This window comes from Mustela nigripes, chromosome 1, assembly GCF_022355385.1.
Source record: "Mustela nigripes isolate SB6536 chromosome 1, MUSNIG.SB6536, whole genome shotgun sequence".
Taxonomy (NCBI): Eukaryota; Metazoa; Chordata; class Mammalia; order Carnivora; family Mustelidae; genus Mustela; species Mustela nigripes.
This window is the reverse complement of record NC_081557.1, coordinates 18,033,974-18,047,782: the sequence shown is the minus strand read 5'-3', so window position 1 is coordinate 18,047,782 and position 13,809 is coordinate 18,033,974. Positions and strand designations below refer to the sequence as shown.

At 54.1% G+C, this 13,809-nt stretch overlaps 1 protein-coding gene across 7 annotated transcripts in view; it reads left to right on the top strand.

Annotated features, from left to right (window-relative positions):
• Nucleotides 1-8,539, top strand: part of PRR5L (proline rich 5 like) — a 144,161-nt gene extending 135,622 nt beyond the window's left edge. For all 7 annotated transcript variants that reach the window (XM_059405566.1, XM_059405548.1, XM_059405556.1 and 4 more), the window contains one exon: nt 5,796-8,539. In XM_059405566.1, coding sequence (XP_059261549.1) covers nt 5,796-6,190 — 395 coding nt within the window. In that variant the 3' untranslated portion in view covers nt 6,191-8,539. The remainder of the gene's footprint in view (nt 1-5,795) is intronic.
• The last annotated feature ends 5,270 nt before the right edge of the window (nt 8,540-13,809 follow it).

The window sequence follows — 13,809 nt, the reverse complement described above, 5'->3', positions numbered from 1 at the left end:
AGCTGATGGTGATTTTTACTGAGGGACAGCTGAGGGGGTTCCCCAGCCCAGAAGGGTTCTGGGGCCAGACCTTTCACCCTGAACCTCTGCATACCAAACAGCTAAAATGGTGACGGTGGAGCCCTTCCCTGTTGAGGACACCCTTTTGCCAGATAAAGTGAAGACTCCCTGAGCCTCAGTCTTCCCCTCAGTAGAATGGAGACCAGGACCTCTGTCCAGCCGGAGTGTAAAGCCCCAGGAAGGGTTTGCTGTGGTCCACTCAGGGTCCATTGGGGCTGGGCATGGTCTGAGACAGCTGGAGGGCTCATCTCAGAAGCCACCACTTACCAGATGCCTGTCATGCTGCAGGTGCCGCCTAGGTGCTTGTCTTCCTTGTACAGCCTGCTGAGGGGTGGCTGCTGTGCTGACCTCAGGCTCCGACTTGGAAAGAAAGCTCCTGAGGAGTGGTTCCCGGGGGACTTGGAGGGGCACCTGCCCAGGCCTGTTTGACTCCATGGGGATGCTTGGAAAGGCTCTCTTGTTGTGAGCGAGGCCGATGGGTTTGTGAAGGGAGCCTCACTCCCTGAACGTGCAAGGCTTGGGGGGGTGGGGGAAGTCACGTTGGAGTCATGTTGAAGTCATGTTGGAGCAACAGTATGATGTACGGTTCTCCTCCAAAGCAGTCACCTTCCCAGGGCAGTGGGAAGGTGGTGAGGAGGAAGGGTGCACACTTTAAAAAATAAGTAAATAAAAATTTGTCAGAGGCCAGGCCCACATCCTACTTTTCCAGTTCCCAGAGTTTCCAGGCGGCTGGCCTGGCTGCTTCCAGGGCCCTCGGAGCAAACACTCAGGAGCACTCAGCGTGCTGTGTTTCTCCCCCGCAGAAGCCCTGGCCTCCCACTGATCTTCTCCTCCGTTATGTCTCCAGGGGGAGGGCCCTCGTCCTCAAGATACTGTAACTTCTCCTCGGGACAAGTAGGCTTTCGTGGGCTTCCAGGTGCCCGGGGCCCGGAGAGAGACGCCCACGGTGGGCTTTGGCGTGCGGAAGTCACAACACCCACATTGTGGCGGCCGCTCCTGCGCGCCCTGGAGATCAAAGGCCTGGGAACCGGGGGCCCCTCAGAGGCACTGAGGACCGCCTCATCCAGGCTCTGCTTCTCCCGGGCTTTGAAAGGAGCTGCCGTTGCCCGCTCCGGTTCAGGGGGATGAATGCCCGGAGCTCCGCGGGGCGCCTGGGGAGTGAGGAAGGAATAAAGGCTCTCCCAGGCCCCAACCCGTGTGAAAGGCAGGAGGAGAAGGGCTGGAGGTGGGTGCTGGCTGAGTGGGCAGGGCCCAGCTCCTCGCCCAGCTCGAAGGGCACCCCTGCAAGGAAAGGACACGTTTCAGCCCCCAGGGGCTGTCCACAGCTTAATCGGTCTCTTTAAGGGAGATTTCCTTCTCTGAGTGGCAGGGCCTGGCTGGCTCTCCCCAGTACAGATAAGAAGGCTGGGGAGCTGGGGGGCAGCCCTGGTGTGGGTAGCGTCTCCGCTCCCAGCCCAGTGTGTGGCCTGACCCCACTGGGGACGCAGCTGACTTGCTTGTCTGAGGTTGACTCTGGAGTCTGGTGGGAGCTTATCGAGGAAACACTGTCTGCCCAGGGGAATCCGCACAGCCCAGCGGCCCCTGCGGTCTCTGTTCTGCCCACACCCAGTCCTGGGAACCAAAACATTCCCCTCAGAAGGCAGAAGAGTCCTAGGCCGCTCCTGTGAGTCATGAACAGGGAAGAGCCTCACGGAGAGAGGCGGGGCCGGCCACAGAAGGAACTTGGCCTTGAAACCACAAGGTTTCTGCTGTGTGGCCTGGTATGATTACTTGAGTCTCTGAGCAGCAGAGGGCTGAGCACAGAGAAGGAAGAAGGTGCCCTATCTCTAGGGCCTTCGGAACTGATACTGGCTGGCTTACGGGCACTGGCTAGAGGGTGGCCTGGCCTCCTTGGAATCACTCCAGAGGAGAGATTGTGCCTCTCCCTGGGAGCCCAGACCGATCCTGGGCCTTGCCATGCTGTGTGGTCCTGCCTGATGACCTGTCAGTCTCCCCCACAGACTGTCAGCTTGCTGGGAGCGGGGAGCATGTGTAACCCTTCGGACCCCAGGCCCTAGCACGGCTCTTGGCTCTGAGGGAGCGAGTGAGTGAATGTCTGGGTTCTGTCCGTCTGCCAGCCTGGAACCCGCCCCTCAGAAACGACTCCTCTTCAGGACTTCTCCTGACGTCCCAGCGAGCTCCTGCCTTTACCTCTGCCCTGCCGTTGGTTGACTGTGTCTGTTTTTAATTCCCTTACGGGTCCCGTATAGTATTGCATTAATTCCAGGTGTACAGTAGAGTGTTTCGGTAGTTCCGTACTCATTGACCTTGTCCAAACAGTTACTCGTGTGCAGGCTTCCCAGCAGGCACAAGCAGGGGCTCCGCCGTGAGCCCTCAGCTTGAACCTTGCTTCCATCACTAACAGGCTGCAAAGTCATTCAGCATCTTGACTTCAGGTTCCTTTTCTGCAAAACGGTCAGAAGACAAGCATGTCAATGAAGCATCTCCTTTTGTGATATAGTACCCCGCCCACAGTAGATGCTCAGCTAGTGACGGCTGCCAGGACCCGATCCCTCACCGCACATGGGCACACACATTCACGCACGCACACTGGGCTCAGGCCCCTGTGGCAGGCCCCAGGGCAGGTTCGCATTTCTCCCTCTCAGCAGTGACTGCAGGGTTTTGCACATCACAGTTCAGAGTTTCTGTTGAAGAAGGGGGCAGGTGTCCCGGGGGAGCTGCCCCTCACTGTGGCTCTAGTTCTCTCAGCAGCAGCTGAAGTGGCCTCTTGTTTTTGCTCCCTGTTAAACCTGTGAGGACTTTGGGCTTCTGGGATAACAGCAGGAGAGAGAGAGACGGGTAATGACCAGGCAACCGTCTGAAACACCTTTCCTGGCTCATTCTGCTGGACTGGGGCGCCCAGAAATCATCAAACAAATGGTCATTTCCTCCAGAGATGCTGAGTGTGTCCACTGTCTGTCCCCCAGGCCCTCAGCTTACCCTGTGTCCCCGGCCCAGCCTTATTAGCTCCTGCTCTTTCGTCTTCCTGCATCTGCGTGTGAGCTCACAGAATGGTCTAGCCCAGTCTCCAGCCCAGCTGGTTGAGGGTTTGGGCCACAGTAGATTTTGCAACTGCCAGTCCTAGGTGCTTGCTTCTAACAGCTGGCAGGAGACAAACGAATTGTTTTCAAGAGCATTTTTTTTTTTTAAGGATGGTTTGTTAATGGGATCCTGGCTTCTTTCTACTCTTCTGGTGCCTCTGTCTTATAGTTACTGATTTTTGTGATTATAAATGTAATACATGGTTATTGTAACACTGTGGGAAAATTATAGAAACATTGAGGGTATGAGCACCCGTGCTCCCAAGAGAACCTCGGCCAGTGCTTGACATAGATTCTTCCTTCTCGGTTGCTCCTTGTCATTTCATCTCCTATTAGTTCTTCCCCAAAGAGAAGAGCCACTGACCCAGCCTCTCCCGGCCAATACCAGCCTCTTGTTTGGCACCTCCTAGAGGACAGTGTCTGCTGTTCATGGCGTCAGAGAGGAGTGCCTCTTCTGAGGGCAGCAGCTGAGCCCTGAGACGCGGTAGCATGCTGTGGGGAAGATCTGGGCACTGCTGTTCAGAGCCTACGAGAGTTGGGCAGAGCCTCAGTCTTCCTCATCTGAACAGTGGGAAGAGTGAGAGTAGCCCGGTGTTTCAAAGGGAGACTGGGACTCAGCAGTGAGAAAATGGATGGGAACACTCTACATACCATTCTTTGGTTTTGAGAAGTAATTATTATTACCTGTCGGCTCCCTTGGGGCTCAGAGCCAGCAGACTTGGTGACTCAGTCCTAAGGCTTAGGATTTCAACCTGTCAACCTGTCTTCACTGAATGTGGACATATAAAACAGGAGCCACCGAGAGCCTTGCAGACGGACACGCCCATCGAGGAGTGTGAGCTCTGGAAGGGGGACGACACTATGTCTGGGTCCTGCAGATCCATGGCAAGAGCCAAGAGTAAACTAAAGCAGAGTGGACTGCGTGTCCCCAAGGACAGTCTCTGAGCTGCACGGTTTCCTCTCCCTCTAGAATCCAGGTCTTCCCCTGGGATCCTATCTATGTGCAGGAACACCACCCCATCACGCTTCTGCCCTGCTGCCTGCTGAGAAAGGGATGGGTTTCTTTGGGGCGTCTCAGGGACATGGAAGCCGTGGAAAGCCAGGGCAGATGAGATGGGGTAGGCAGCTGGATGGCTGGGGGGGAGTGTGCACTGGTAGGAGGAAGGTTGAACGGAACCCACTTGGTCCTCAGGCCTCCATTCTCAGTCCCCTGTCTCCCTGGGGTCCTCCAGCCGGCCCCTGACAGAGGCAGTGCCGATGTGGGGGAAGAGGGGCGGTGCCTCTTAAGGAGCATAGGAGGTAACTGCCCCAAGACTGAGGGGATGTAGGCTTGATGTTGCCCCGGCTTTCCTCACTTCCGGCCTCGCGGGCTCCAACCCGGTGTCGCTCCTGCGAAGTGCATCTTTCTGGAGCGTAGCCTCCAGGCTTCCCCGGCCCCCACGGCTTCTCTGATCACAGAAGCTTCCATCTGGCTTTCAAGGGCCCTCCTGATGGTGCGGGTCTTCCATGTTCCAGCCAGCCTGTGGCCGGATGGCGCCCCTGGCTCAGACCTGGCTCAGGCTGCTCCCGGGGCTCAAAGTGGCTGTCCCTCCCCCTTCTGGGGGTTTCGCGTATGGAAGGCTCAGCTCCAGGGTACGTCCTCCCCGACACGTGGATCCGCTTTGTCCTGCCTTGGAACCCCATCCACTTGGCTTGCCCTTCCCTGGAGATCCTCAGCCCTTTCTAGTTACACCTGCTTCCTGGGGGTCTCTGGGAAGAGCAGGGTCTGCAGTGAGACCTCACCTCACTCCCAGCCATTCTGCAGCCTCGCTGTGTGCACGTAGGTCAATGATCACCCCTCTGATACTCCGTGTTCTCATCTGTAAAGTGGGGCTAATAGCATATCATGACTTGAGCTCCATTTTTAAGAGGAGTCAAAAGGCTCAGTCAAAAGATGAGTGCATAGCAAGGCAGCTTCTGGATTGTTGGGGGCATGCAGGCAGCGGCGGTTTTGCATTAATTCGTGGCCAGGCATCCCCTTTGGGGTCTGCCTCCACAGGGCCATCTGTGAAGCCTCGCCCGTTGCTTGGTGCTGCCAAACGCTGCTGGAATTGCGGATCGCTGGAACAGAACACTGGTGTCGGCCCCTTGACCTGGTGGGAGGAGCGTGTGGTCCCCAGTCAGGATGTCCCTTGGCCCTCGCTTTGATAGCCGAGGTCCTCTTAGCTGGACTTGGGATTCAGAGGCTAAGTCATCGCTGTCACCCAAGAGTCCCCTACTTCCTGCTGAACAGAGCCCAAGGGTGTCTTCTAGAAGCTGGTCCAGCCAGTGCCCAGGCCTTTAGAGGAGACTGGCCGAAAGGAAACATAGGGCGAATGCAGGGAAGCTCGGGAGGCAGCTGAGAAAGAGGGGAGACGCCCTAGAATGGGAGGCACCCTGGAAAGCCCTCTGGGCCCCCTGCTTCTGGCGGGAGTGGGGGTTGGGGGTGCGTCCAGCAGGCGCAGGCATTGCTGCAAGAACAGCCTGTCGGGTTCCTCCCCGGCCTTCCAGAAGGTCTGTACCTCAAGCTGTTCCTGGACGTGGAGCCACCACCTCCCTCTCCCCCCAAACGGAGGCGCCGGTTTTGCACTTGTCACCCCTCCCCAGTGACAGCCTTTGCCGGTTTGTCTCTTGCAGCCAGACGCCACTCCAGGGTCCGGCCCAAGGTCGCGGTCCTGAGCTACGCCTGCCCGACGACCGCCCTCAGCCGGCCCCTGAACGAGACAGCTCTGACCCCGCTGACAGAGCAGGAGGGGGAGGCCTACCTGGAGAAGTGCGGCAGCGTGCGGCGGCACACGGTGGCCAACGCCCACTCGGACATCCAGCTGCTGGCGATGGCCACCATGATGCACTCGGGCCTGGGTGAAGAGCCTGGCGGGGAGGACCAGTGCCTGCTCCTGCCGGCCAGCTTCTCGCCCCCGCACCGACAGTGCTCCAGCGAGCCCAACATCACCGACAGCCCCGACGGCCTGGAGCAGGGGACCGCGGGCAGCGAGGAGGATTCCGAGCTGAACTGTGCTTCCCTCGGTTGAACGCCCAGGCCCAGGACTTCCCAGCTCCGGCCTGCCACTGGCATGAGAACGGCTCCATCCCCGGGGTCAGTGGGGAGGGGGGCTCACCAAGGGGCTCCTCTTGGAGGCCAAGTCCAAGTGCCCCGGTTGTGAACCTCTCCATGTTCATGACTGTGACCCCCTCTCTGCAGCCACACAGACCCAACTGCCTGAGGCTTTCTTTCTGCTTGCTTGACTCCGGATACTCCTCTCTGGGCTCTTCCGCCAGATTAGTGCTGTCGGCTGCTCCCGACCATATCGCCCGGGGCCCCTGGGCATGATGACAGCGGGAGGTCGGATGAGCCGCCCACGAAGCTGGCAAGGGTGCGCTGGCCTGCGGAGCTCCCCTGTAGGGGCTGGTGACGCGGGGCTCCTAGAGCGGTACCTCTCCTCCCCTGTTCTGCGCGGGGTAAGAGAAGACAGCAGCTCCTGCCAAACAGGACGCTGGGAACGCGCCTTCTTTATTACACTTTCGGAATTCCTGGGAAGAGTTGACCCCGGCGGGTGCGGGTCCTTCTCACCTGTATCCAGATCCTACATGCCGCCTTTGGCTTTTGCTCCCAGGGGGCCACATGGCTAGAGAAACCCCCTCTTTGATGAAGCTTCAGAGCTCTCCTCTCCAGCCTCCTCCCAAGCACAAAGAACTAACCTCCCTGGTGGAGTAGCTGGTGCCTTTGTTCCTCTCTCATTTCAGAAACTGACCATTTTCCTGCTGTGGGGTGTGGGGCCAGTGGATGCCAACCAAGTAGTCTGTTCCTGGATTTGACTTGAATTTTTTAAATGTGCATCGTTTAAAAAAAAAAAAAAAAAGTTTGCAAATATTTGCACGTAGGATCTTGCCCTGCTCATTTCCAAGGGGGTTTGTCTTCAAACTAGAAGATAAACAACTCCCCCCTTAGGAAAGGAGCCTGGAAGTGGCTCAGGGTGCAGGCTGGGTAGTGGTTGGGGCTGATCAGCTGTAGAGCGCTGGAAGCAGCTGGACTTGAATCCAGAGTGGCCTGTGTTTGTGAGCGTCACGGTCTACAGCACCGAGGTGGGGAGCCTCAGTTTGCCTGGAGCAGAGGGTCGTGGTGAATGGAATGTCTCAGTGCTGTATAGCAGGGGAAGATGAGGGAGATGTGGGCAGGACCTTTTAGAAAGATGTTCATTCCCTGTGATTGAAGAAGTGCCTGGAATTTCTAACATCTGAGCTCTCAACGTGCTGTGTGGGGCAGCAGGCTTTGGTACTGTGCTGAGTCCTTGACACTGCTCCCTCCAGGTCTGGGCTCTTTGTCCACCTGGAACCACTGTTCTCTGTATTTGCCTGTATTTGTTGGCCCCCCTGGTAACAGCTCCAGAAAAAAAGAGAAGGCTCTCCTGAATCCTTCTGGTACCTTCTAGGTGTCCAGTTAGTCTTTAGAAACCGTTAATGAGGCATGAGCTAGCTTGGCTTCCAATATGGCAGGAGGTGGCTGGGAGGGACGAGCCCAGTGTGAGCCGCCGGCAGGGAACGAGGCCTTCTCAGCCTATCTGAGCCTTGACGGCACATCCCTTCTGGGCGAAGATCTGGACTAGGACCAGAGTCATGCTTTGGATGGCTTGTACTTTGGAAAGTTTGTATAAAAGGTTGTCTCATTTTTATTCTTCTAAGAGAATGTGGAAGAGAAATGCCCCAGGGAGAACTTTGGAGAATTTCAAACAAAAAAAAATCATCTCTGTGTCTGCGTTGGGTGAGGTCCACAAATTGACTAACGTACATTAGCGATCTAGAACATCCGTGAGTAACAGCGTGATGGTTTCTTTGACTGGTGGTCTGTCCTTACTGGTACACTTAGCACTTGGGACTAGTATTTATTGATCCAGGCAAAGTCATTAATCATGTCTGGGTTTGCTTTTTTAGTTTACAACATTAATGATATATACGCTTTTAAATGCCTTCTGTGTCTCCTTTAGGAGAACAGCAGTCGTGGGTTAAACGTGAGCTGTTGGGTGGAGAATCGGAGGGTCGGGATAGCCCCAGTACACTCAACGGCTGTTGACGGTCAGCCAGTTGACGATTTCACCCTTGATGTCCTGCCCGATACTGTGCAGCGCCTATTTTAGACTCTACAGAAAAAAATGTTGTTGATGTTTATGGGCATTTTAGCCATCAGAGCTGTGGTGAGGGTGACAGCTGTAGTGTTTGTAAGCTCTTTTTCTCCCTCTGTGAGATAAGCTAGGATCTCCTGGGGGCTGCGTTTTAATGACAGGAAGCTATCACGGCTCTGAGCTCGGGGCGAGCTCACAACCCAAAAACGTTTCATGTTGTCCGTTTCCAAAATAGATTCAATAAACATTGTTTTGTACACGTCACTCTGTCCCTGTGCTGTGTGGCTTGACAGGATCGGCAAGCGCCGCGCTCCCCTGGCTCCTGGTGCGTCCTGTCCTCATGCCCTCGGCCAGCTTTTCCTGCCTCCATGTCCCTCTTCCTGTCGCCTCCACTCCAGGATTCGGCAGCAGCCTTACCTCAGCCAGCGTCCCCTGGTTTTGTTTGCCATGCGCAGCTGGATTGGCAAGTCATTTCCTGGACCAGCAGGCTGTCTGAGTGTGGAAAACACCGAACAAAGTCTGGGAAGGGCAGTCATCTTCTAAAGCCAGCTCGGGCTCTCCCTGAGCGTTTGACCCGGAGGGGATGCTTACCGCAATGCATGGACTCTCTCTATACACTCCCCTCCGATTTTGTTTGGCAGAAGGAGACTTCAGTCTACACTCTGTTACTCTCTGCATAGATTTTCCCAGGATGGCCGGAGCCGAGTTGACCTGAGATGGAAGGGTTATTAGTAAGAGCATTTAACGGGGTGTGACCCAAGCTGACCGAGGAGTCCTGGGAAATGCAAAGCAGGACTTGGCCGTTTGTGTTGAATATTGAGGCTGTAAAGTGGGAAAGAGCTGTGCCGCGGGAGATTCCTCGTCACCGGGGCACTGTCACATTGGCTTCTGCATCTGCTCAACTACCCACCGAATGTGGGGGGCTGGGGGGCAGCTCCCACTATGTTGAACGCCCTTCTCTTGGAGCGGGGGTTACAGCAATGGGCAGTCTGCAAGGGGCCTGCCCACTCTTCCTGGGGACAATCCAATGGGGACAGGCTGGCGATCAGGTCAACACAGGCATTTCACATAACGACCAACAACCCAGGGGAGTCAAATGACAATGCGGTGGCCCCGGGAGAGGAGAGGGCAACCCTGGGTCGGGTGGCTAGAGAAGTTCTCTCTGCAGTTGACTCGAGCTGGCCTTACAGTCAGCTTCTGTTGCCTGACCTGCCATCACAAGTGACCACAGATGGTAATGGCATTGAGTGGCTTAAAACAACACACATTCATTATCACAGCTCCTTAGGCTGAAGTCTGACGCGGGTCTCACGGGCCTATGATCAAGGTGTCAGCAGGGCTGGGCCCCTGCTGGAGGCTCGGGGAGAATGCATTCCCTCCCCCTTGCCAGCTTCTGGAGGCCACCTGTATGCTGGGCTCCTGGGCCACCTCCTCCAGCGTCAAAGCCAGTTATGGTGGGGGGAACCCCTCTCACATGTGCATCGCAGCAGCCTATATTCATTCTATCTCTTTCTCTCACGTTCAAGGCCCCGTGATTCTGTCTGTCCCAGCTCAACAACACAGCATGATCTCCATCTTGAGGTTTCGTGGGCACTGCCGCTGCTGACCTCACTGCCAGCGTCTCTCCCGAGAGGAGAAAAGCCACCATAGGGAGTGCTGGGGGCCCCACAGAGTTGAGGCTCCACAGGGCAGGCCGGTGCTGGTCTCAGTGTCCAGGGGCCTTCAAGCCTGTCCTCCACCCACCCAGGCCCGGACTCCCGCACGCACTAAGATTCTGGAGTCTCTTGCTCAGACTTTTCTCTGATTTCTAATCTCCCGTGCTGGTCAGGCCCTCATCCTCCCGTCTGGACTTGTGGGTACTCCCTGTCTTTGGCTCTAGATGCCATCTCTCCCCCATGGATGGCCGAGCGGATCTTTCTAAAACATAAACTTCTCCCAGGCTTCCAATAACATCCACACACTTGAACATGACTTCAAGGTGCTTTCCAAGCTGGCCCCCAGCTGCTTTTGCTGCTCTGTGACTCCCTGTGAACAGGTGTCCGTCTCACTGGATGGTTCTGCCTTCTACCCCCACACCTTCCCACCTCGTTCCTGCCGCCCCCCCCACCCCCGCGGGCCCTGCCCACCGCTTCTCCAGGTAGGAGACACTTATGTCTCTGCACGTGTCAGGTGCTATCCCAGGAAGACAACGATATGTGGGATTTGTGTTTGCCTGCCTAGGGCTTAGCAATACAGAGAAAGTTCTCTAAGTCAAGTGCATTGGACGGATTAATGGGACGGTGGTAATTCTGATGGCCACTCTTTCCCTCCCGTCTATTTGTACAATAGACCTTCACCCACTTTCCTTTCTCCACAGGCAGAGACCTTCCCCATGCTGCTGCCTAGTCATGTTCCCTCTGAGGCTATGTGGCCCAGCAACCTGGGAACACGGAGGGGGGCCAGGCCTCGGCTCTTTTTGCAGCCCCTCCCCTTCCTGCTCCAGCCCGAGGCCGCCAGTCCCTGTACAGGGCTAACCCTGTGCACAGGACTGCGGCTTTGCTCCTGAGCCAGCTGCTTCCTTCTGGGCGTGTCCCCTCTCTGTCTGCGGTGAGAGAGTCCTTCAGGGCCCGGAGCATGTGCCCGTTGTTGGCACACAGCCTTCTCTTTGAAGAAATTCTCCTGCCTAGAAGTAAGTGGGAGTCTTCCTGGCCGGTGTGCTTAGGCACGAACCTCCTGGCCCTAACCCAGGATAGCTCCAGCAACAGGGAGCTTTAGAGTCTGCCCTGGTGTGCTAGCACAATCCGGACCCCCACAACAACTATGCAAGGCAGATAGTGCCCCCATTTTGCAGATGGGGAAACTGAGGCTTGGGTTCTTTTACCTCATGTCCAGTGATCATCCTTCCTCTATCCCATGAAGTGTCCTGGCTTGGTAGAGGTTGAGGAAGCAGAACAACTAAGTCAGGGGCATAGCCCCCTCAGCTCGCTACACGGCGAGATGGTTTCAGGGTCTCCAGAGAGTGGAGAAGCAAAGCTGCCTCTCTTGCTCTTCTCCAGCTACTTCTAAAAACACCTCCTGAGGGGAGGGCATGGGGGTGGGGAAATCCCACTTGTCCTGAATAGTCACTTTCCTACTCAGAAAATATTTCAGTGGGCCTTTTCCTTAATAAACTAATAAGTTTAAATTTGGATTTAAAAATAATATTTTAATAAGTTTAATAATTAGTATTCATTTAATAATTCAGTTAATGTTTTTGGAATCAATATTCAGTTTATTTAAAAAAATAAAAAAATTTAAAAAACTTAAAAGCCTTTCTTAGGCTTTTAAGTTCAACTTAGAAATTTTATTATTCTATATGTCTAGCATATTTTAGCATTAATTTTGGAGGAGCCTTTAAATAATGCTTGGTCCTATTTACAAGCTTAGCTCAGCACTTCAGACACTTCTAAATACATTTATAAATTTAATATTTCTTTTTAAGTACTTCAGTTTTTCTAACAACATATAAAATCTTCCCCAATCCTAACTAATTCTAGAAACTAATCAATTAAGCTTATAAATAAGGGAAACTTTAAATGTTTTTACGCTCTACTTAAGCTTAGACGACAACATAAAAAAAATCACAAGTCTTAATTAATTACTCTATTACCCATTTTTAAATGGAATTATAAAGCTGTCACCGAACAGGGCCTTATTCTCTTAAAGACCACATGTGTCTAAAATACCGACTATGCGTAGATTCCTTCCTCACATAAAAGTCTCAGCGCTCTCGTTTGTTTCTTTTAAATCTTCCCACACTTGAGTCTAAATCTTTCTGGCCTGTTGGTTGTGAAGCTGTAGTCCTTAAGCGTCTGGCCTTTTCCGTCCGTATTTGGGGAGGCTGGGGCTGGAAGTCTAAAACCCCGGTCCCGCTTTGTGGGGCTCCGCCTGTAGGAGGCGCTGGAGGGCGGCTGGGATGTCTAGGGGGCGGTGGGGAGTGAGGAGAGACCAGAGACCTGTTCATGCCTGTTTCCTGCCCTTGTCAACATCCGGGGCAGGACAGGTGCGCTCAGCGGTGGCAGCTGGGATCAGTTCGCAGCTTTCCCGCAGTCCACAGGCGGCCTCAGGACATCAACCCCTCAGAGCCAGCAGCCCCAGCCCGCCTGGGCCCTCCTCTAGCCCTTTCAACCACCCTCAACTCAGGCTTTCGTTTCCCTCCTCTGAAGGGTGGAACCTGCTTCCTGCATTTTCCACTTCCTCCGTGTCTCCTCTTTGCCAGCTGACTTGCCCAATACCTGACTCGCAGTTCTGTATGTTAAATTCTCTGTTGCATTGGTAGATGCGGCTTTTGTCCCCTGATTACACCCTGGCTGATACACCACCCACTCGAGAAGACTCAGATCTTCTCTGTTCACCCAGGTTACTCCAGACCAGAAATTTCCTTTGGGAATGCGACCCACAGCCTCAGACGTGCATAGCGATTCCTCTCACCCTGACCTACGCACCCCAAAACATCTTTTTAAGTAATTTTGGTGACTTCCTCACATCTTTGAGTTTACTGGTGAAGCATAATTTGACTCTTGTCAGAATCCCCAGAGACACTGGATGCTGTTTATGATTCCTTATTCAGTAACTTCATAACCTAAGAGAAGTGACCTTATGTAGGCAATGGTCTAATCCAATCGCCCAGTTCTTCAGTGTCCCCTCAGAAGTACGCTCCTCTCACCAAGTCACACATTAATTTGGTTCTTACTCTCCACGGTCTTTCAGCCTACGTCTGGGCCTCTGAGAAGAATCCAAAGCTGTAAATAGAGACTTCTAAATTCTTGCAGGTTCTCAGGGCTACATAACTTTCAACAAATGCCTAAACTTCAGTCCGATTTCAATGAAATATCTCAGCTTTGTCTGGGAGCCAACTTTTCTTTTCATTCTTTTTTTTTTTTTTTTTTAAGATTTATTTTTTAGAGAGAAAAAGAGCACGAGCGGAGGTGGGGGAAGAGCAGAGGGAGAGGGACAAACGAGACTCCACACCAAGTGCAAATCCTGACACGGGGCTCGGTCCCACGACCGTGAGCTGAAACCAAGAGTTGCACTGACTGACTGAGCCACCCAGGCACCCCTGAGGTCCAACTTATAAGGTCCTTCCTCTCCTTGTTGACTGAACTAGGATCAAGTCAGTCGCCTGCCAACAGAAACTTCGGTTGCCCACTCCAAGGCAGTTTTGAGAAGGGCTCAATAAATGGAAGCAGTGCAACACTTCTGCTTCTGGCCAGAGAGGACTGGCTTGTATCAGATTAATCTTCCTGCCAAGATAAGGATAAAAACTGGACACAATATATAGAGCAACTGTTTGAAGGAGCTGGAGAGCACCCAGCACAAGTCTGAATGGCTGTGATCCCCGAGAAGGGTGAAATGGACAGTCATCCCACTTTTTCCCAAAGGAATTTTCCCAAATCACGGGTGGGGTGGGGGTGGGAGGAGTGGGTGGGTGAGAGCAGAAAGCTGCCATCTCACTGGGCTGAGATCAGAGGTGAAGGCTGCCAGAGTAGCTGGAACTCAAAGGGAGGATGCTGGAG